Below are 20,407 nucleotides of genomic sequence, written 5' to 3' on the forward strand. Positions count from 1 at the left end.
GCCCTCTCCAAGTCCCCGGAGGTTTCGAATTGGCACTGTCCTGGAGAAGCAGGTACAGGTGTGACTTGCCCTTACCCTCTGCCATGTACCTGATGAGTAGGAAAGCAGGGAGAGGCTCTGATTACTAAGACTTACAGGTGCACCCACAGCCTACAGAACCGCCAAGGTGCATTCTTACTAAAATGCTGCACTGGAGCGCAGACTTAACTAGAATAAGTAACTCAAGAGTCAGTCTTATAGTATTATTTATTTAAAAAATAAAGTGACAACAGATGTTGTCAGGTGGGGAACTCCATATAATCACTGAGCCCACTCTATGCTTGTGACACTTGAAGTTTAGCTACGATGGCACTAGTGATGCATCGTGCCCCTGCTACAGGCAAAATAAACACCAAAGAAATCCATGCAACCCCAACACAGTGTTTTCCTGAAGGGATTTCCCCTCTATATTTATAGATAGTTGACTTGGCTATGGGGATACACATTAAGTGCTTTCCATGGTTGCTGTAACTCGTCTCGCCATCGCTGTGAGGAAGGCATGGTCAACGTGGATCTCATCAGGGCTCAGGAAATTCCCCCAGTCACGTTCCAGCCACTTCCTGTGTTGCACCCAGCAGCTCCTTCAGGGCTTTGTCTGCAATGCGTCGGAAGACAGCCGGGAAGGTTTTGCCTCCATTCCTCTGAACTTTCTTCCCTTCTTCAGTTGAGGTACCCAAGAGATCAACAATAGGGTCACTCGCCTGTTAGGAGAAACATGCAATTAGGTTGCAGCATATACAGATGGAAGCCAATCAACATTCTCCTTGTACTCTCAAGGGTCAGGTAACAAACACTCAGTATCTAATAATTTGCCAATCAAGTTGAGTTCTTCCCAACAGGAAAAGGGAATCTAAGGAGAAGAGCTGTAACCAGGGACATAGCTAGGGAAAATGGAGCCCAGGGCAGACTCAGAGTTTTCCACCCTCCCTCCCCCCGTGACTCAACGGGGGCCACCCAGGGTGTTTGCCCCTGATGTTCCCGTTGTAGCTACACCACTGGCTGCAACCTAGCAGGGGGACTGCAATGAAAAGAGCCCCCAAAGTGAAAGTTCTACCACCACCTTCCTATGGCCTACCCCCATGTCGTAGGACAGTGATGGCGAACCTATGGCACGGGCGCCAGAGGTGGCACTCGGAGCCCTCTCTGTGGGCACGCACACACGGAGTTCGTCATGTGGGGGGCGGAAAATCACCCCCCACACACACATACCCCTAGGCTGGCCTGGGCCACTGAGCATGAAGTGCACGCACCGTGGTGAGCAGGGAGGACTCGGCTGACGGGCCTGGTACCTGTGCTCCAGGTGGCTGCTGCCCGAGGGGGGGGGGCGCGCATAAGAGGCAGAAATGCTAGAGAGGCACAGAGCGGTGCGCGCGGGACTTGCTGGAGGCTATAACAGGCTGGCCCCTGCTCGAGCGGGTGGGGCGGAGGAAGAGAAAGCCAACCATTTTTTTCTAAACTAAAACCTCAGCATTCAGGTTAAATGGCCGTGTTGGCACTTTGCGATAAATAAGTTGGGTTTGGGTTGCAATTTGGGCACTCGGCCTCAAAAAGGTTCGCCATCACTGTTGTGGGAAATGTCCTGACAGGCAGAAAGCAAATTCCACTCAGAGAAAGAAATTGCCCAAATGATAAATTAATAGTGTTTCTTTAAGAATCTGCTGGTCTCAGAAACAGATAGACTCCATCAAGGAAAGGAAAGGAAAAGTCACGTGATCCCTTCATCGGATTTTGCTGGAATGCCTAAACCAGTGATGGCGAACCTTTTCGAGACCGAGGGCCCAAACTGCAACCCAAAACTCACTTATTTATCACAAAGTGCCAACGCGGCAATTTAACCGGAATACTGAGGTTTTAGCTTAGAAAAAATGGTTGGCTCCAAGGTGCGCGTTACTCGGGAGTAAGCTTGGTGGTATTCGGTGGCTTTGCTTTGAAGCAACCGTGCAACGCTTCGAATGGGTGAATCACAGTCCTAAGAGGGTTTACTCAGAAGCAAGCCCCATTGCCAGCAACCGAGCTTACTCCCAGGTAAAGGATCGTGCTTTAGTTCTTCCCATGAAAATCAGTGGGGTTTAACAGCGCTTAACAGGGTTACCTACACTGCTTCCCCAAAACTAGGTCTGAAGTTTAATGCTAATAATCTCCCTGAAATTACACTATTATCACACTGGGGGCCTGGCAGGGGGAGGGGTGCGGGGGGAGGGAGAAGTAAAATTTCATTTTCTGAAACCCAATACCCCCCCACCACAAAATAGAAGTAAAAAGGCAGTCAAGGAAGGCAATCCTAAGCAAGAATGCTGTGTGAGGGGTGGGATAACTTCAGGAAAGCTAAATTTGTGGAGCAGCCATCTGATCTGTGGTTTTTCTTTCACATGTCATCACAGCACTTGACTTCCCACAAAAATGCATCAGGAACAGAAAAATAAAAGCATGGAGAATATTTTGAAATGGACCTCTCTGTCCCACATTTGCCTCTGTCGGAATGGCCCTAATTCTGACAAGCGGGGTCGGGAAGGGATGTTCCTCTCCCTTTCCTGCCAGTTGATTGGGACCTGGTTTAGCTCAATTCTTTATCAGTGTGAAATGCCTTTTGTCTTTTGTACTTTTGCTTTGATCCTGTGGGAACAGGATTGGCATCGTGAGCCTAGGGACCTTGCAAGATCTCTCCTCCCCGCCCTGGCCGCCCAGGCACTAAAAGCCCCATCGCTCTCTCTCCCAGGGTAGGAGAGCGCCTTGTGCACGGCCAGCCTGCGCAACGTGACTTCCAACGCGTTTGCTGGCAGCCGCCTCTGGCTGCGCGAAGGGGGAGGGGGAGATAACTGCATGCGTGCCCACAGAGACAGCTCTGAGTGCCGCCTTGGCCACCAGTGCCATAGGTTCGCCATCACGGGCCTAAAGGAATGCCTAAAGGATTTTGCTGGAATGCGTAAAGGAAGAATCCCAAAAGCCTGTGTTGCTATACACACCAAAGAACAGGTGGAGAGGGACCTGCTAAAATTTCAGTTGCTGTTCACAGTGGCTGATGAATTTGGTATATGGGAGAGACTTGGTATGGTACCGTATATACTCGTGTATAAGTCGACCCGCATATAAGTCGAGGCACCTAATTTTATCACAAAAAACTGGGAAAACGTATTGACTCGCGTATAAGTTGAGGGTGGAAAATGCAGCAGCTGCTGGTAAATTTCAAAAATAAAAATAGATACCAATAAAATTACATCAATTGAGGCATCAGTAGGTTAAATGTTTTTGAATATTTATTTCAAAGAAAAACAATAAACTGGCTCTGTAAGTGGGAAAGAGGGTCAACAAGAACAATATGGTATCAACAAAAACCTTAGCTCAACCAGCAACCAAGCTAAAACACAAGAGTTAAAATCCTTCAAAACTGGATTCCTCATCATCATCTGTATGTCCAAATGTAACCCAACTTAGATTTTAAGAGGGATATTATCAGAAATGGAAAGTCTACTATTAGCTTCCATTGTAAACAATGGGGGATGGGACACCCCCTTTGGGGATCAATAACTTTGGATCCCCTGACCCAAACTTCACCAAACCTGGCTGGTATCATAAAGAGACTCTCCTGATGAGACCAGCCAGGTTTGGTGAAGTTTGGTTCAGAGGGTCCAAAGTTATGGACCCTCAAAAGGGTAGCCCCATCTACTAATAGCTCCCATTGAAAACAATGGGGAATGGGGGCACCTCCTTTGGGGGTCCATAACTTTGAACCCCCTGAACCAAACTTTACCAAACTTGGCTGGTATCATCAGGAGTGTCTCCTGAGGGTACCCTGAAATTTTGGTGCCGCTAGCATAAAAACTGCGCCCCCTGCTGGCCGGCAAAAGTAAAAAAACACACAAAAAAATTTAATGACCCGCATATAAGTCGAGGGGAGCTTTTTCAGCATTAAAAATGTGCTGAAAAATTCGACTTATACATGAGTATACACGGTACCCCTACTTAAAATTAAGAAAAAACACCCAGGAACAGTCCGTGTGTACTATTCTGCAGCACCCATACCACTATGCCTTTTGAATTTCAGCAAAGTCGGCATTACATAAACCCTGAAAAGACTGTAGGCAGTTTTCTCTCTAATCTCTTTAGCTTTTCCACTCCTTCATGTCTATTGCAAGTCTACCAAAGACTGAGTTATCAGTTTCTTCCCCTGACACTTGAAACTTTGGATCAGGCTTGAAAAGAGCTATTGCCTTGCAGGCAATCAAGTGAGGAAAGCTTTGCAGGAAGAGTTTTTCCTCCTATGCCATAAAATGATTGACACCAGCATGCGAAGATGTTAACTAGGAAGTAATACTGTGGGCTAGGAATTTCATGGACTTTTACTTGCAAGGTGATTTTAAATGTGATTGTTTAAATATGTGTGCCACCCATCTTCTGCCTTTGGTGCACCAGCGTGGTGTAATGGTTGACAGCGGCGGATTCTAATCTGGAGAAGCGGGTTTAATTCTTCGCTCCTCTACATGAGTGGCAGACCAATCTGGTGAACTGGATTTATTTCCCCACTCCTACACATGAAGCCTGCTGGGTGACCTTGGGCTAGTCACAGTTCTCTCAGAACTCTCTCAGCCCCACCTACCTCACAAAGTGTCTATTGGGTGGAGGGAAAGGGAAGGAGTTTGTAAGTCGATTTGAGGCTCCTTACAGTTGAGAAAAGTGGGGTTCAGATCCAAACTCTTCCAATGTAACCTGGCAAATTAGCGATTATTCTTCAGCAAGGACTGCTCCCAGCCCATTTGATTGCGCCAAAGTTTGCTTACTAACCTGTGAAAAAACCCAAGATCACGATGGCATTCAAGATTTTGGGATCTTTGGAGCACAGGGTTAGACTAAGATCAGAGAGACATAGACTGAAATCTCTCCTCGGCCATGAAGTTTACAGGTCAGCCTTGGGCCCTCACCCTCTCTCAGCTTAATTTACCTCACAAGGTTTTTGTCAGGATATCAAAGGGAGAAACCATAATTATGTCTTACAGGCAGGGTGGAACAAAAATGAAATTGATCACTTCATATATAAAAGTATTAATATTATATAGGAAATCTACGTACATTGAGAATCAACATAGTGTAGAGGTTGAGGTGTTGGACTAAGATCTGGGAAACCTAACTTCAAGTGCCCGTTCTGCCACGGGAGTTGCTGGGTAACCTGAGCCAGTCACTCATTCTCAGCCTCGATCCTGACAAGACCACCAAGGAAATCTAGGGTTGCAACGCAGAGGCAGGGAATGGCAAATCACCTCTCAACATCTCTTGCCTTGAAAACCTTACAGGGTTGCCATAAGTCAGTTGTGACTTGATAGCAAATGTACATGAGGGACGTATTCAGCCCAATAACCTCATTTGACAAGATATGTGGATCTGTATATGCGTTCCAGAACAGTAAGTATACTAATGCGTTCCAGAACAGTAAGTATACTAATCCCATCCTCGTCGCCAATATGTCATGTCTCAAGAAACAGGAGTCGGAGGAACAAAACATAGTACTTTATTCCATAGCTGCTACTCACACATAGCCTAAAATCACTCTGCAGCTGTGCTCAATATAACACACTTACTGATTACCAATTACAGTGCAACAGCTGCAGACTCTTAAAACAATACAATACATTACAGTTTAACTTTTGAATGCGTTTTAATTATTGTAATAAAACAGTTTATTTACTGTACTGATCGTTGTTAACTGCTGTGAGGAGGAATAAAAAGAATATCTTGCCTTCTAACTAAATATATATAATGTTTATCATTGTTCACCCTAGAAAGCCAGCGTGGTATAGTGGTTAAGAGCAGCGGACTCTAATCTGCAGAACCTGATTTGATTCCCCACTTGAGAGGCAGGCTCTTATCTGGTGAACTGGGTTTGTTTCCCTGCTCCTACACATGAAGCCTGCTGGGTGACATTGGGCTAATCACGGGTCACTCAGAACTCTTTCAGCCCCACCTACCTCACAAGGCGTCTGCGTGGAGAGAGGGAGGGAAAAGGAGCTTGCAGGCCTCATGTATCCTTACAGGAGAGAAAGGCAGGGCATAAATCCAAACTATTTACAAACTGTCTAATACTGTGATTTATTAAAATATTTATATCTTGCCTCTCCCCAAAACCTCAAGTCAACTTTATTCCGTTTGTGCCTGTAGATTCCTTTTGCACAGTCATTTTTTGATACACTTTTTTAAAAGTCTTATACCAAGAGGTCACAGCTGTAGCTTGCTCACAGTTGGCCCCATGAGCTCTAACAGGAATCTAGAACTTCAGAGAACAAGCAGCATCAATAGGGTGTATTTTCATATACACTACACCAGGGGTCCCCAAACTTTTTAAACAGGGGGCCAGTACACTGTCCCTCAGACTGTTGGAGGGCCGGACTAAAAAAAACTATGAACAAATTCCTATGCACAAATGATTGTAAAATGTTTGATTTCACCTTTCAGCCTTTCTGTCATGGTCTATTTTTCGAACAGTGACCAAAGTATGTCAAGTACAGGGTGGGCTCCAAATATTGTTGGGGAGGCTGTGGAATACCTTCCCCTGTAAAAAAAAAAAAGCAGAACTTTCCCAATGAAGCATTCCATCTAACCCAGGATCAGGTATCTTCCTGGGTTCTTTCCTCCCTAGCAGCCAGCGAGCGATTCGCCAGCCTGGCTGATGCCAATGGGAGTGAGGCGGAACAGAAAGCCTGAGAGCAACACATGGAGTAGCCGAGAGGGAAGGGCGGAGCAGGCGTTGCCACGTGTAAGGTTTCCAACTCTGGGTCAGAAAATGCATGGAGATTTGGGGGTGCCATCATGTAATTGCAATCAACAGCCGTTGGGGCCGGTTCCTCCTCTCCCTCGAGCCCCCACTGCACATGAATGGAGCCATCGCTGCCATGCCTGGCGGGCCGGACAAATGCCTTCAGGGGGCCACATTTGGCCCCGGGGCCGTAGTTTGGGGACCCCTGCACTACACCCTATGAGCCATGCACAGAATGTGACATACATTTCAGGGTCCCTCTCTCTCACCCTCCATGCTTACCAGTTCTTCTAACGGTACTTGCTCAAAGAGTGGGTGCTCTTGGAAATGCTTTACAATCCATTTGTACACCTCTTCTACATCCGTGATGGTGTACACCAGACCCTGTGTGAGCAACAGAGAGACTGTAAGGGGAAGAGTGCCGGACAGGTGAGGGTCACCTTTGAGGTTCCATGAAATCTCCTCAGAGAGGCAGTAATTGAAGGGGGCAATATTCCTGGAACAAAAAGTAATACAGCCTAAAAAGAAAGAATGGAGGGGAAAGGAGAGTTCCATCAGTGGCCACCAGCCATGGCCTCCATCTCCAGTTAAACAAACTTCTGAATCTCAGTGGTAGGATGCAGCTAAATGTAGTGGCGTATCTGCCAGAGGGACATGAATGGTCACATGTCCCCAGGCGCCACATGGGGAGGGGGCGCAAAATCGCCCACGCCCCTTCCCCTGCTGCCGGCCTCCTCTCCTTAATTATCTTGAGTCCTCCAGACTCTCCAGCCCACAGCTCTATGGTTTCACAAAGGAGAGGGGATTAGCACTCCAACATTCTGAACGTGAAGACCAAAGGCTGAGGGAATAAGAGGCATGCCGCTGGCGGCCAGGAAACCAACTGTAGGGGGTAAGTTAGCTGGGAGGGTCACAGGTGTTGCCCCGGGAGCTATTTTCTCCTGGTACGCCTCTGCAAAAATGAATTGTTCCTAACTTAACAAGGCTTGTTAAGTTAACAATTGTTCCTAGCCTTCTCGTGGCCTACAGCTCAGCTATTGCAACCTGGTTTGCACGGCCGCCATCACCACCGTCTGTTACAGGAAACGCCTCAGAGTGACAGCCCATAGCTGCCCCCCAGCCTCTTCCTCGGAAAGTAGCGCTTTTGGGGAGATGTTGGCAGCACTGTTGGTGACTCACCCCAGCTCTGGGCGAGGCCTCTCGCTGATTCATTGCCAAGATTAGATCTGCAGGTTCCAAGCCCAAAAGTGATGACACGAGAAAAAAATAAATAAAAGGGCTCTCTCTTTTACCTTGGAAGCGGAACACTGAGGCCGCCAGAGAGCCCTGGAGGCAGCTGCGGAAAGTCGGGGTGTGGGGGAGAGTGTGATGCAACATTTTACCTACAAGGACTCCTGCCAACCCACACCTTGGTTGAATGCAGGGACCGAGTTAATCTTTTGCCCTCTAGCACTAATTAGCGTCCTGCCCTTGCTTCTGGGATTTGAAATTCCCAACACATGAAGAGGAGCCTCTTTCTCTAGGCTCTGCGATGCGTCGGCACAAACAGGTGGGACCTTTCGGCAGGAAATGAGTAGGTACAGACACACTGGCATCGTGGGAGGTTGAAGCCAGACATCCATCAGTGGAGCACCCTCTTCTGTTAAAATTCCCCAATTCTCTCCAGACAGCCTGCCTTTCGGAAATCTACCGTACCAGCCAATCTGCAAACACTGTCTTTGGTACTGAATCTCTGAGCCAAAGGCACTAAATTTTACAAAGAACCTTTCCTACATTGGCTCAGCAGCTGAGGATCTGAACAGCTTGGCTGAAAACAGAAAGGGTGCCTGGGTAAATACGCACCAAGGGGTCTTAGGGTGGCCTTACTTTTCAGCTGTCAGAATAGCCAGAGTGACTTCTTAATGAAGAAGAAGAAGAGGAAGAAGAGGAGGAGTTTGGATTTATATCCCCCCTTTCTCTCCTGTAGAAGATTCAAAGGGGCTTACAATCTCCTTGCCCTTCCTCCCTCACAACAAACACCCTATGAGGTGGGTGGGGCTGAGAGAGCTCCCAAGAGCTGTGAGTAGCCCAAGGTCATCCAGCTGGCGTGTGGGAGTGCACAAACTAATCTGAATTCCCCAGATAAGCCTCCACAGCTCAAGCGGCAGTGGGGACTCAAACCCGGTTCCTCCAGATTAGAATGCACCTGCTCTTAACCACTACGCCACTGCTGCTCCTTCTACAGAAGGGGTGAAGAACAGACAACAATGATGGTCCACGCACACACAAACAAAATCCCAGACACAGCAGTAGTAAAATACAGCAAATGATGATAATTCTGGAGTCTACAAGCCAGCAGAAGCCAATGTGGTGTAGCAGTCAAGAGCGCTGGACTGGCATCTGGTAGACTCCAGGCTCATTCCAGTCACGCAGACTGAGCCGGACCTACCTCATCAGATTGTTGTGAATATAAAATGGAGGCGAGGAGCATGATTTCCCAGAGGGGGGAAAGGTGGGGTATAAACGTTTAAATAAATAAATACCTAAGTCCCATCCTGTTGGGGAGGCCAGAGATACCGAAGCACACGTCACTTACCTGCTCACACAGGACATAGGCATACTCCGCCAACAAGGTAGTGCTGATAATTCTCCACTTGTGTTTCGTCTTCTTGAAGTGAGGGTCAGGGAAGAGGAAAAACATCTTGCATAGCTGCAAAAAAACGTGCAAAGATTCCACCAGCATCACACCAAGAAAAGGATAAGTGTTTTGCAGTCTAAACACAACCCCAAATCTCAGGGAGCAAACCTGAGCAGGTCTGCTCAAAACTAAGTCCCATTTTATCGCTCCCAGGAAACATAGGAGTGCAGCCTTAGTGACTTCACTATCAGGTCAACCGAGTATATCTTCATCTCCCCTCCAGAAGGGACAGTTGCTATGACTGGGGTCCAGAAAGCTTCCCCCCCGGTCATTGAGAAGACCCGCTCAGCTTCAGCAAAGCTGCTGCTTCCCGTTCCTTCCACCCAGGGAACAGGTGTAGCTTAGGATGGCCGACATGCTTTGGCGTAGTGGCGTAGGAGGTTAAGAGCTCGTGTATCAAATCTGGAGGAACCGGGTTTGATTCCCCGCTCTGCTGCCTGAGCTGTGGAGGCTTATCTGGGGAATTCAGATTAGCCTGTACACTCCCACAAACGCCAGCTGGGTGACCTTGGGCTAGTCACAGCTTCTGGGAGCTCTCTCAGCCCCACCTACCTCACAGGGTGTTTGTTGTGAGGGGGGAAGGGCAAGGAGATTGTCAGCCCCTTTGAGTCTCCTGCAGGAGAGAAAGGGGGGATATAAATCCAAACTCTTCTTCTTCTTCTCCTTTGCAAGCAGAAGGCCTCGGACCCAAAACCTGCCATCTTCAGTTGAAGGGATTTTAGATAATTTAGTGGGAAAATATCCCTGCCTGTTACCAGGAAGAGCCATAGGCCATCAGACCAGATGGTATTGGGCTACCGCAGGGGTCAGCAAACCGCGGCTCTGGAGCCGCATGCGGCTCTTTCGTCCTCGTACTGCGGCTCCGCAGTTGCGACGCCAATGATGGCAAGTTGCACTTGGGACGTGGCGAGCGCACCTCCTTCCCCGCCCCCTCTTTCCTTCCTTCCTCCCTCCGGCATCCTTTCCCCTCCTTCCCTTGTCTGGCGCCTGGAAAGGAGAGGGAGGGAGGGAGGGGTGGGGAAGGAGGCACGCTCGCCACATCCCAAGTGCAACTTGCTGTTGTTGGCATCACCGCCACTGTCTATACCGCCCTCTTGGCTGAAGGCAGGGCTTGGAGAGACCAGGGGTGGGGGTGGGGCTTGGGGAGGCGGGGCCAAATGGCTCTTTGGGTGCTAAAGGTTGCCAACCCCTGGGCTACAGGGACTTAATGGCCTCACTGTTCATTTACTTAGGGGTTCTTGGCTACAATATTATATAAAAAATAGCAAAAAATACCAACAGCAAACAACACAGAACGGTCATTACACAGCCAGTGACTGACCAGGCACAGAGCTCGGAAATGGGAAGAGGTCGCTTTCTGGCATCAATCCCCTGGAAACTCACCTGTCCCTTGTGGAAAAAGTTGGGCAGGTGTTTCATGGCATTGCTGCGGATGCAGGCGACGTTCTGGTACAACCCAGGATGGGATGCTCGCAGGGACCGGATCCGGTCTCGCACGTAATCTGAGACCTTCACGCGGATCTCTAGGCCCAGCATTAAGGTGTTGGGGAACAAGGGAGACAGCGCAACTACAGTAGAGAAGAGCAACCAGCGTCAGGAAAATGGCAATCAAGCAGGGAGGAAAAAAATCCATGGCAAATGAATGGGAAATGCAAAAAAAAAAGTTTATTTCCCCCGCGTTTCATGTTGCAGAAGCATGTTGAATACCTTTGCTGGACTTGCCATTCTCCTCTCACACTGCGATCGAGTCATCTCTTTCCTTAACGTTGCAGTCTTGCACATACACATACATGCATTAAAATAAACTGAACTTGTGATTATAATCAGGTTGTTAGTATGTACATTATCTTCCTGCATCATTCTGGCTGTAAGCTTTTAAGACTATCTGCCTGGCTGTGTCTGAGAACATAGATCAGTGTTTCCCAACCTTTTCGAGGTCAGGGTACCCTTGACCTCACTCTTCATATCTCACGGGACCCCTGCCGCCACCCTCCACCTTCCCCTCCCATTGCCCCTGCTTGCCACACCCCCCACCTTCCCCTCCCAGGGTGAAGGGTAGCACTGGGGGTGGGGGGGTGGGGGGTGGCTGCTGACCTTGTGGCTGGCCCTGCCCCATGGGCCAGCTCCATGTCCTTGCTGGCGCCGGTGGGAGACACCACAAAAATGAGGGGGGGCGGTACTGTTGCCGCGGTACCCCTGGGACATGCTCACGGCACCCCAGAGTACCAGGGAACCCTGATTGAGAATGGCTGACATAGATGATAGGTAAGCCTCAAGCTGCGGAACCCCAAGCTGTGGAACAGCCTTCCTGCAGGAATTCACCAGGCACTGACGCTTTATGGATTTCGGCACCTAGTTAAAACCTTCCTCTTTACCCAGGCCTTCAATGTGTGACCCCCAGGGTCCCCTGCATTGATGCCAGCTGAAAGGTGGGGGGAGGGGAGGGGGATTTTTAATGATGTTTTTATTGTATTGTCGAAGGCTTTCACGGCCGGAATCACTTGGGTGCTGTGTGGTTTCCGGGCTGTATGGCAGTGTTCTAGCAGCATTCTCTCCTGACGCTTCGCCTGCATCTGTGGCTGGCATCTTCAGAGGATCTGAAGATCCTCTGAAGATCCTCTGAAGATGCCAGCCACAGATGCAGGCGAAACGTCAGGAGAGAATGCTGCTAGAACACGGCCATACAGCCCGGAAACCACACAGCACCCAAGATGTTTTTATTGACTGTAAGTGAGAAATAAGGAGGGTAAGAATAAGGGGTAATGAAAACAGCTATAATGGAATGGTCTCTGTCCTCCACCACAGGCCTGGTGGAACATGTGAGTCTTGCAGTCCCGGCAGAACTGAGCCAGGCCTTGCAGAGCCCAGGTTTCATTTGAGAGAGACCCAAAAAGTCTCTGGACCTGGTCAAAGGCAGCGGGATACTTTTTGGCCAATAAGTTGTTACCAGCTAAGCATAACACTCTTTGGGGAGAATCTCAAGAGAGCCAATCCCACAGATACGACGTTCCCAGACCATTTAGGGCTTTAAAAGTCAACACTAAAACCCCGAACTTGATCCAGTACTTGACCTGGAGCCGGTGCTGCTGGCAAAACACCTGTTTTATATGCACTGTTCATTGTTGTGCTCACAACAGGCTAACTTATCTTCGTCAGTTTTGTGACCTTTTATCTATAATAAAAGCCAAAAAAGGAGGGGAGAACACTCTGATGCGTCAACTACAGACCAAGCTTGCTACAGAGAAAGGAAGCGCTCTCAAAGTGCTTCAGCGTTAGTATTTCACCAGCCTTTGCTCTTGGAAACCCCTTCCACAACCTTTGGAACCACTCTCCATAGAGACCAAGCTGCATGCGAAGTGCTGGAAAGCATCATTCGTGAGACGGTTCCAACTGATTTGCTCCATTACAGCAGCTCTTTTGTTTACATGACGCTATTTAACTACTATTTAATTGATTTAGTCATTCAAACATTTACACCTTGCCTTTTTCTACGGTTCAAGGCAGCTCATAATAATAGTAAAAAAAAAATTCCAATTAAAACCAACATAAAATAACAGGCCCCCAAATCTCTCCCTCCCTCCTTTAAAAGATGCCTGCCGTTCACACTCCTTCAAATGCCCTGGCAAACAGGTAAGCTTTAAAATGTGTCCTGAATTTATCGAAGGAGGGAGCCCCCTTCACTTCTTCAAGAGAACTCATCCCACAGAGCAGAAGCCATGATGGAGAAGCCCCGTTTATGCCAAGTGGGCCACCTTAGGTGATGGGATAACCAACAGAGGATTTACCTGAAGATCACAATTGGCACACAGGGATAGATGAAAGGAGGTCTGTCAATTTTGTCAGCCAGAAGTCATAAAGAAGTTTAAGAATCACAATCAGAACCCCAAATTTAACTCGGAAACAGACTGCCAACCAATGTAGCAGTTTCAAAAAAGGTACCATATGTTCTGCTAGCTTTCATGGTTTTATTTACTACAAGAATGTTATGTTTTATCTTTTCCTGCTGCTTTTATATTGATTTTTTAGTGGTGATCGCTTTTATTACAGTGCCAGCTAGTTGAGAGGGAAGACATGAATGCTTGATATAAGAAACTAGAATAATTGAGAGGGAGGGGAAATTACCCAGTAATCCTCCATAACCACAGCCAACATCAGCAAATTCTACTTGACAGGAAGGCTTGGCTCCCTCTTCCATGTCCTTTGAGTCATCGTGCCGACTGTTTAACAACGTGAAGAATTCTGGGTACAGCTCAGACCAATCCATTTCCTCAGGCTTGGAAGGACTAACAGGGAAGAAAACACAGAGCCTCGTGTAACATGCAGAGTTACACCACACACTTCCCAGTTGCACTTCCAAGCGGCTTCTGGCTCATAAAACTACCAACCAACACATACCTGCCATAAGGAGCCACTTTGTTGGAACAGATCAACCCAGAGACTTAGCAGGCGGAAGCTTTGAGTTAGATGGTAACAGCATTTCTGGAGGATGCACTTTTGACAGCTTCATTAAGGATCGTTTCAAAACTTAATAGGGACAAGGAGTGAGAGTCTGCTACTCATCGTATGATTTCAAGACACAGAAATATCCCAGTGAGTCGTGTCTCAGGAGACATTCCAACCACTTGTGTCTCATGCAAACCATAAAGTAATATTGTATGCATTTGGCCCCAGTATAAGACCCACAGAAAAAATGTGGGATTAATTTTCTAATCCTCCTAACCACATCTGTTTGTGAGCAAATTTCACTGGAAATCACAGTTAACAGTAAGAACATACTCATAGTGCAATTATAAACAGTTGTGCAAAATCTATTTAAGCCAGACTGTTCAGAAGAATCAACTTTGCTTAGAATTTCATTGTAAGGGTACTTAAAAATCAAGCTAGATCTGGCACTGGAATTCTGTAACTGGAATTCCCCAGTTTTCAAATTGTTGAATGTCATGTTATGCATGATGCTTAAAGTGGCTTTTATATTTCCTGCATCATTTCCAAAACATAAACATTAGCATCTAGGCAAGGATAACAGAGTGTGAGAAAATAGTCAAGGATTCATCTCAAGATACAGAGAAGCCAAGAAGAGTTGAGTATATCAGATTGCAATCTTATTAAGAACACTTTCTAGACAGCTAGCCCTACTACATTTGGAGGTTGCATTGGCAGTTTCTCACATTCCACCATGAAGATGAGTGTGCAGAGACCGATTCTGTCTCCAATGAACATGGAGATAATAAATAGCAAATATTAAGACAAAGAAACGGAATGGGGCAGGGCAGGACACAGTCAAAGATCAACCACAACCTTTGAAGATGAAGAAGGCCCTAGGTTTGACCCCAGATATCTGAGGCCGCAATCCGCACATGCAGAACACTGCACTTTCAATCCACTTCCACAATTGTTTGCAAGTGGATTTTGCTACCCTGCACAGTGAAATCCAGCTGCAAAGTGGATTGAAAGTGCATTGTTCTGCATATGCGGAACGGGCCTGAGAGAAGGCAATGAAGAGGTTCGGTATCATGCAGGTTCCTTATATTCTCTGATCATAATGCTCTACTGAAGAACACACAGCACAATTCTATTTTTACAAGCACAAAATCCCACAGTGCTGCGACCCCAAAGGTAAGTGTGAATAGAAAAGCAGCTATGCAGGCTTGAGAAGGAATGCAAAACCGGAAACAGATCCGGGAGAAAGTCATTCACTATCCGGGAGGACTGATTTAAAGGAAGACTGCATTGGAAGGAAACCTAGAAACACAGCATTAGAGCGAGGGTAAAGGAAGGGATTAGCTAAGGGGGGGTTCATATCCTTTCCACACTCACTAGCGCAAAGTGTGATCCGCCAGCGGATTAGAGTGGGCGCGCTGTCGGTAGAAGCGCTTTTGGGGCAACGGCGCTGACGCCACCGCCTCCATTGCCAGAGAAACCGGAATCTTCCAACGCGCGAACCACGTGGAGCATCCAGTGAGCTCCAGTCGCAGGGAAATGACGTCACGGGAGAGCGCCAATAGGAGTTGAGGCGAAGCGGCGCTCTCCTTAAAGGGCCCGCAGCAGAGTCTGAAATCCCTCATTAAAGGCTCTCTGTGTGGAAATCTCGGCGCCTTTCAAGGACGTAGATAAGGGGGAGGGGAGTTCTCGGGTTCAACCCCCCCCTTCATGTCCGAAGCTCCGCCCACCCGTTTGTGGGTTTTTAAACATTTTTAGTGTTTTTCGGTTTTTGGCCTGCAGGAAGCGCATTATTTAGGCTAGCAGCACCAAACTTTCAGGGATTGTTTGGGGGACTCTTCTGATGATACCACCCAGGTTTTGTGAAGCTTGGTCCAGGGGGTCCAAAGCTATGGACTCCCAAAGGGGGTGCCCCCATCCCCCCTTGTTTCAAATGGAAGGTAATAGGAGATGGGGCTACACCTTTGAGGGTCCATAACTTTGGACCCCCTGGACCAAACTTCGCCAAACCTGGGTGGTATCATTAGGAGAGTCTCCTAAAGATACCCTAAAAGTTTGGTGCTGCTAGCTTAACAACTGCACCCCGGACAGCAGGCACCCGCCAAATTTCCCCAGATTCTCCTTTTAAACGCACCCCCTTCGGCATGGATTTAAAGGGAGAATCTGAGGTCCTCAGTTTAGAAGAAGACGAGTTTCGATTTATATTCTCCCCTTCTCTCCTGTAGGAGATTCAAAGGAGCTTACAATCTCTTGACCTTCCCCCCTCACAACAAACACCTTGTGAGGTGGGTGGGGCTGAGAGAGCTCCGAGAAGCTGTGACTAGCCCAAGGTCACCCAGCTGGCATGTGTGGGAGTGCACAGGCTAATCTGAATTCCCCAGATAAGCCTCCACAGCTCAAGTGGCAGAGCAGGGAATCAAACCCTGTTCTAGTTTTCGTGTGTGTGTGTGTGTGTGTGTGTGTGTGTGTGTGTGTGTGTGTATATATATATATATATAAAGCAAGTTGTCATGTGTTTTCTGGGTATTGCACTCTGAAGAGGAGAGGGTACTTGCTAGGAGAGGGAAGATCAGTTCAATTTTCAGACATAACATTGCCACATAGGTGGGATCTGAAGATCTCCCTGAATTACACCTGAGCTCCAGACCATGGAGATCAGTCCCCTGGGAAAAATGACTCCGCAGCATTATATTCCTCTGAAGTCCTTCCACAGGCTCGGCTCTGCCTCCAAATCTCCAGGAATTCCCCATCCTGGAATTAGCAACCTCATTTTGAGGTATTGTGATTGGGTATATTCCTATTCCTTAAAACCACAAATCAACATAAACATACAGCTTACATCTATACCAATATATCAGCTACTGCATTAGAAAACACAGTGGGGGGGGGGCAGGGGCAGAGGATGAAGCCGCAAAAATGTTGATAAGATCAGGATTTGCAAGAATGTGTGATTTCCTGTTTGCGCAGCAGGGGCGTAACGAGGCAGCCCTGGGCAAATTGTAGCCCTGGGCAAAACCTGAGTTGGATCCCCCCCCCCCCCCAATGGGCGGCCACTCCACCACGACCAAATTTTTTTTTTGCACCAGGACATTGGTGCCTGCAGGGGGTGCATTTTTAGACATATCAGCACCAATGTTTCAGCATATCATCAGAAGACTGTCCTTATGCTACTCCCCAAGTTTGGTGAGGTTTGGTTCAAGGAGTCTAAAGTTATGGACTCCCAAAGGGGGTGCCCCATCCCCCATTGTTTCCAATGGGAGCTAATAGGAGATGGGGGCTACAGTTTTGAGGGTCCATAACTTTGGCCCCCCTGAACCAAACTGCACCAAACTTGGGGGGTGCCATCATCTCCAGATGATACCCTGAAATTTTGGTGCTGATACATCCAAAAATGCACCTCCTGCAGGAACATCCTAGAAATTTGCCCAAGAATCTTTGTTCTGCATTGAGTTTTCTGCATTGCTGACAATGGGGGTTGCAGGCTGTGGGGGGCACTTTCTGAAGGCACAGTCTCAAAACTTTCAGGGTCTCATCAGGAGACTGCCCTAATGATACCCCCCAAGTTTGGTGCAGTTTGGTTCAGGGGGGCTAAAGTTATGGACCCTCAAAACTGTAGCCCCCATCTCCTAATAGCTCCCATTGGAAACAATGGGGGATAGGGGCACCCCCTTTGGGAGTCCATAACTTTGGACTCCCTGGACTAAACCTCACCAAACTTGGGGGGTAGCATAAGGACAGTCTCCTGATGATACGCTGAAAACTTGGTGCCACTAGCCTAAAAACCGCGCCCCCTGCAGGCCAAAAATGGAAAACCACTAAAATACCCAAAAACGAACCCAGCATTTTGATGCCCCCCACAAGGTGATGCCCTGGGCAGCTGCCCACCTTGCCCAATGGGCATTACGCCAGTGTTGCGCAGCATGCATAGGTATTTTACAGTCATTGCCAAAAGAGTGTATCTTTGGGAATGGTCACAGCAAAGCAAGGGAAAACACAAGAAGCGGTCAATCAAGATCTTGTGTGGATGGTTTAAAAAAAAGAACCTGCTCCAATTTAGACAGACAACCTGAGCAAAACCTCTGGGCGGAAGCAACCTGAATGGAGTTATCAGGGTTACTTGATCAATCTTAGCTTACTATCCAGGTCTAGAGGTCTCACTTGGTATGAACCAGCGCTGCCAAATTATGGGAGCTGGTTAAAAGTGGCGTGCTCATGAGGAAGCCTCACCAAACTTGGGGGGGTAGCATAAAGACAGTCTCCTGATGAAACGCTGAAAATTTGGTGCTGCTAGCCTAAAAACCGTGCCCCCTGCAGTCCAAAAATGGAAAAACACTAAAAATACCCAAAAACGAACCCTGCATTTTGATGCCCCCCACAAGGGGGTGCCCTGGGCAGCTGCCCACCTTGTGCAATGGGCATTACGCCCGGGGGTATAAATCCAAACTCTTCTCATGGAGATATCCATATGAGTAAGAATGGACTTGCACAGACTATGCAACACTTGTGTTTGTGCTGTCAACCCTAGGGTTTTTAAGGCAAGAGATGTTCAGAGCTGGTTTCTGCCATTGCCTGCCTCTGTGTGGGCTGAGTGAGTTCTGAGAGAACTGTGACTGGCCCAAGGTCACCCAGCAGGCTTCCTCATGAGCACGCCACTTGAATTGCGCACAGTAACCCTCCGGCAAGGGTAAGTGGGGAAAGGGCCTAAGACTAGCCCAAGGTCACCCAGCTGGCATGTGTTGGAGTGCACAGGCTAATCTAGTTCCACAGATAAGCCTCCACAGTTCAAGGGGCAGAGTGGGGAATCAAACTCAGTTCTCCAGATTAGAGTGCACCTGCTCTTAACCACTATGCCACTGCTGCTCCCATGTGACTTCCTCTGTACCAAGAATGCATGAGATTATAGCCAAAGAGAACAATTCTAAGAAGGTCTACTCAGAATTTTACACAGAATTATTCAGTGTGGCTCGGTGCTCGTCCCAGAATCAAGACTTCTGAAGAGCTTGAAAGTTCTTACACTGTGTGGTGTAATTTTGGTTAGGCATTTCATGGATTTTTTGGGCTTGGATACTTCTCCTGATTGGGAACTGATGATGTCTATACTATTATTTTTCTGACATATATTTATGTACTCCATCTTCTGTATGATTTGTTCAGGATTAATTGTTGAATGGTGTCCTGTTGGTATTTGTGATACGCTGCTTGGATCTGAACTGAATTTTAAACATCTGGTTAAATAAAAACAGGACTGGTTGGATTATAACACTGGCATATAACAAGAGATACCCCAGTGCTGTTTGATTTTATTTGTATGGTGATCTCACCACAGATCATAGGACACAGGAAAGAATGTGGACAAAAGAGGAAGAAGGACTTATGTAAAGGAGCTTTCCCACATTATAACCTGCCTTTCTTGTTGGTTGATCTAGGATTGGTTTTGGTGAGCTGTTTTTAATTGGAAAGCGGGGATTTTAGGTAGGAAACAAATAGTGACTCATCCAATCAATTATTAAAGTTTTGCTGGTTTCAATTTGACTTTCGGACTGAAAAGCAGTTAGCCAGATGGCCCAGAATCTCATTTTGATTGATAAGCCTTTATTTGGCATAATAAGAATCTAATTTCTTTATAGCCTCGTGACCTTTTAGAAGAAAAAGAAAGTCGTAGTGTTGGTTTTTATGCTCCACTTTTCTTTACCATAAGGAATCTTAATAAAGGGGCTTACCATTGCCTTTCCTCCCTCTCCCCCCACCCCACCACAGCAGGCACCTTGAGAGGTAGGTGGGGCTGAGAGAGAACTGTGACAAGCCCAATTGGATATCGAAGAGATAGAAAAAGCCCAATTGGATATTGAGGAGATAGAAAAAGTGCAGAGAAGGGCAACGAGGATGATTGAGGGACTGGAGCACCTTCCTTATGAGGAAAGGCTGCAGCGTTTGGGACTCTTTAGTTTGGAGAGGAGACGGCTGAGGGGGGATATGATTGAAGTCTCTAAAATTATGCATGGGGTAGAAAATGTTGACAGAGAGAAAATTTTCTCTCTTTCTCACAATACTAGAACCAGGGGGCATTCATTGAAAATGCTGGGGGGAAGAATTAGGACTAATAAAAGGAAACATTTCTTCACGCAATACATGATTGGTGTTTGGAATATGCTGCCACAGGAGGTGGTGATGGCCACGAACCTGGATAGCTTTAAAAAGGGCTTGGACAGATTTATGGAGGAGAAGTCGATTTATGGCTACCAATCTTGATCCTCCTTGATCTCAGATTGGAAATGCCTTAGCAGACCAGGTGCTCAGGAGCAGCAGCAGCAGAAGGCCATTGCTTTCACATCCTGCATGTGAGCTCCCAAAGGCACCTGGTGGGCCACTGCGAGTAGCAGAATGCTGGACTAGATGGACTCTGGTCTGATCCAGCAGGCTAGTTCTTATGTTCTTATGTCTGCAACCTGCGGCTCTCCAGGTGTTCATGGACTACAATTCCCATCAGCCACTGCCAGCATGGCCAATTG

At 47.5% G+C, this 20,407-nt stretch overlaps 1 protein-coding gene across 4 annotated transcripts; it reads right to left on the bottom strand.

The window, feature by feature from the left end:
- Positions 1-228: 228 nt before the first annotated feature.
- METTL1 (methyltransferase 1, tRNA methylguanosine) lies at positions 229-15,421 on the bottom strand. Of its 4 annotated transcripts, none has more exons than XM_048491852.1 (7): positions 15,276-15,380; positions 13,854-13,982; positions 13,581-13,741; positions 10,842-11,026; positions 9,357-9,470; positions 7,064-7,165; positions 229-740 (listed from the first exon to the last, which is right to left on the bottom strand). In XM_048491852.1, exons 3-7 carry the CDS (start codon positions 13,720-13,722, stop codon positions 582-584), a joined length of 702 nt encoding a protein of 233 aa, XP_048347809.1. In that variant the 5' UTR covers positions 13,723-13,741; positions 13,854-13,982; positions 15,276-15,380; the 3' UTR covers positions 229-581. The 4 variants fall into 4 exon arrangements, 3 of the variants coding, with proteins under 3 accessions (XP_048347809.1, XP_048347806.1, XP_048347808.1); XR_007244097.1 differs by lacking the exon at positions 13,854-13,982 and adding an exon at positions 5,997-6,055 and having other exon boundaries at positions 617-740; positions 15,276-15,421; XM_048491849.1 differs by lacking the exon at positions 13,854-13,982 and having other exon boundaries at positions 15,276-15,421.
- Positions 15,422-20,407: the final 4,986 nt, after the last annotated feature.

This window comes from Sphaerodactylus townsendi, linkage group LG03 (assembly GCF_021028975.2).
Source record: "Sphaerodactylus townsendi isolate TG3544 linkage group LG03, MPM_Stown_v2.3, whole genome shotgun sequence".
In the NCBI taxonomy this organism is placed as follows: domain Eukaryota; kingdom Metazoa; phylum Chordata; class Lepidosauria; order Squamata; family Sphaerodactylidae; genus Sphaerodactylus; species Sphaerodactylus townsendi.

Coding starts and splice junctions, on each gene's coding strand:
- METTL1 (XM_048491849.1), bottom strand. CDS start 15,367: ATGGAGGCGGTGGCGTCAGCGCCGTTGCCCCAAAAGCGCTTCTACCGA. Junction 7,166..9,356: donor CCTATGTCCTGTGTGAGCAG/GTAAGTGACGTG, acceptor TTGCTCACACAG/GGTCTGGTGTACACCATCAC. Junction 741..7,063: donor AAGTACCGTTAGAAGAACTG/GTAAGCATGGAG, acceptor TTCTCCTAACAG/GCGAGTGACCCTATTGTTGA.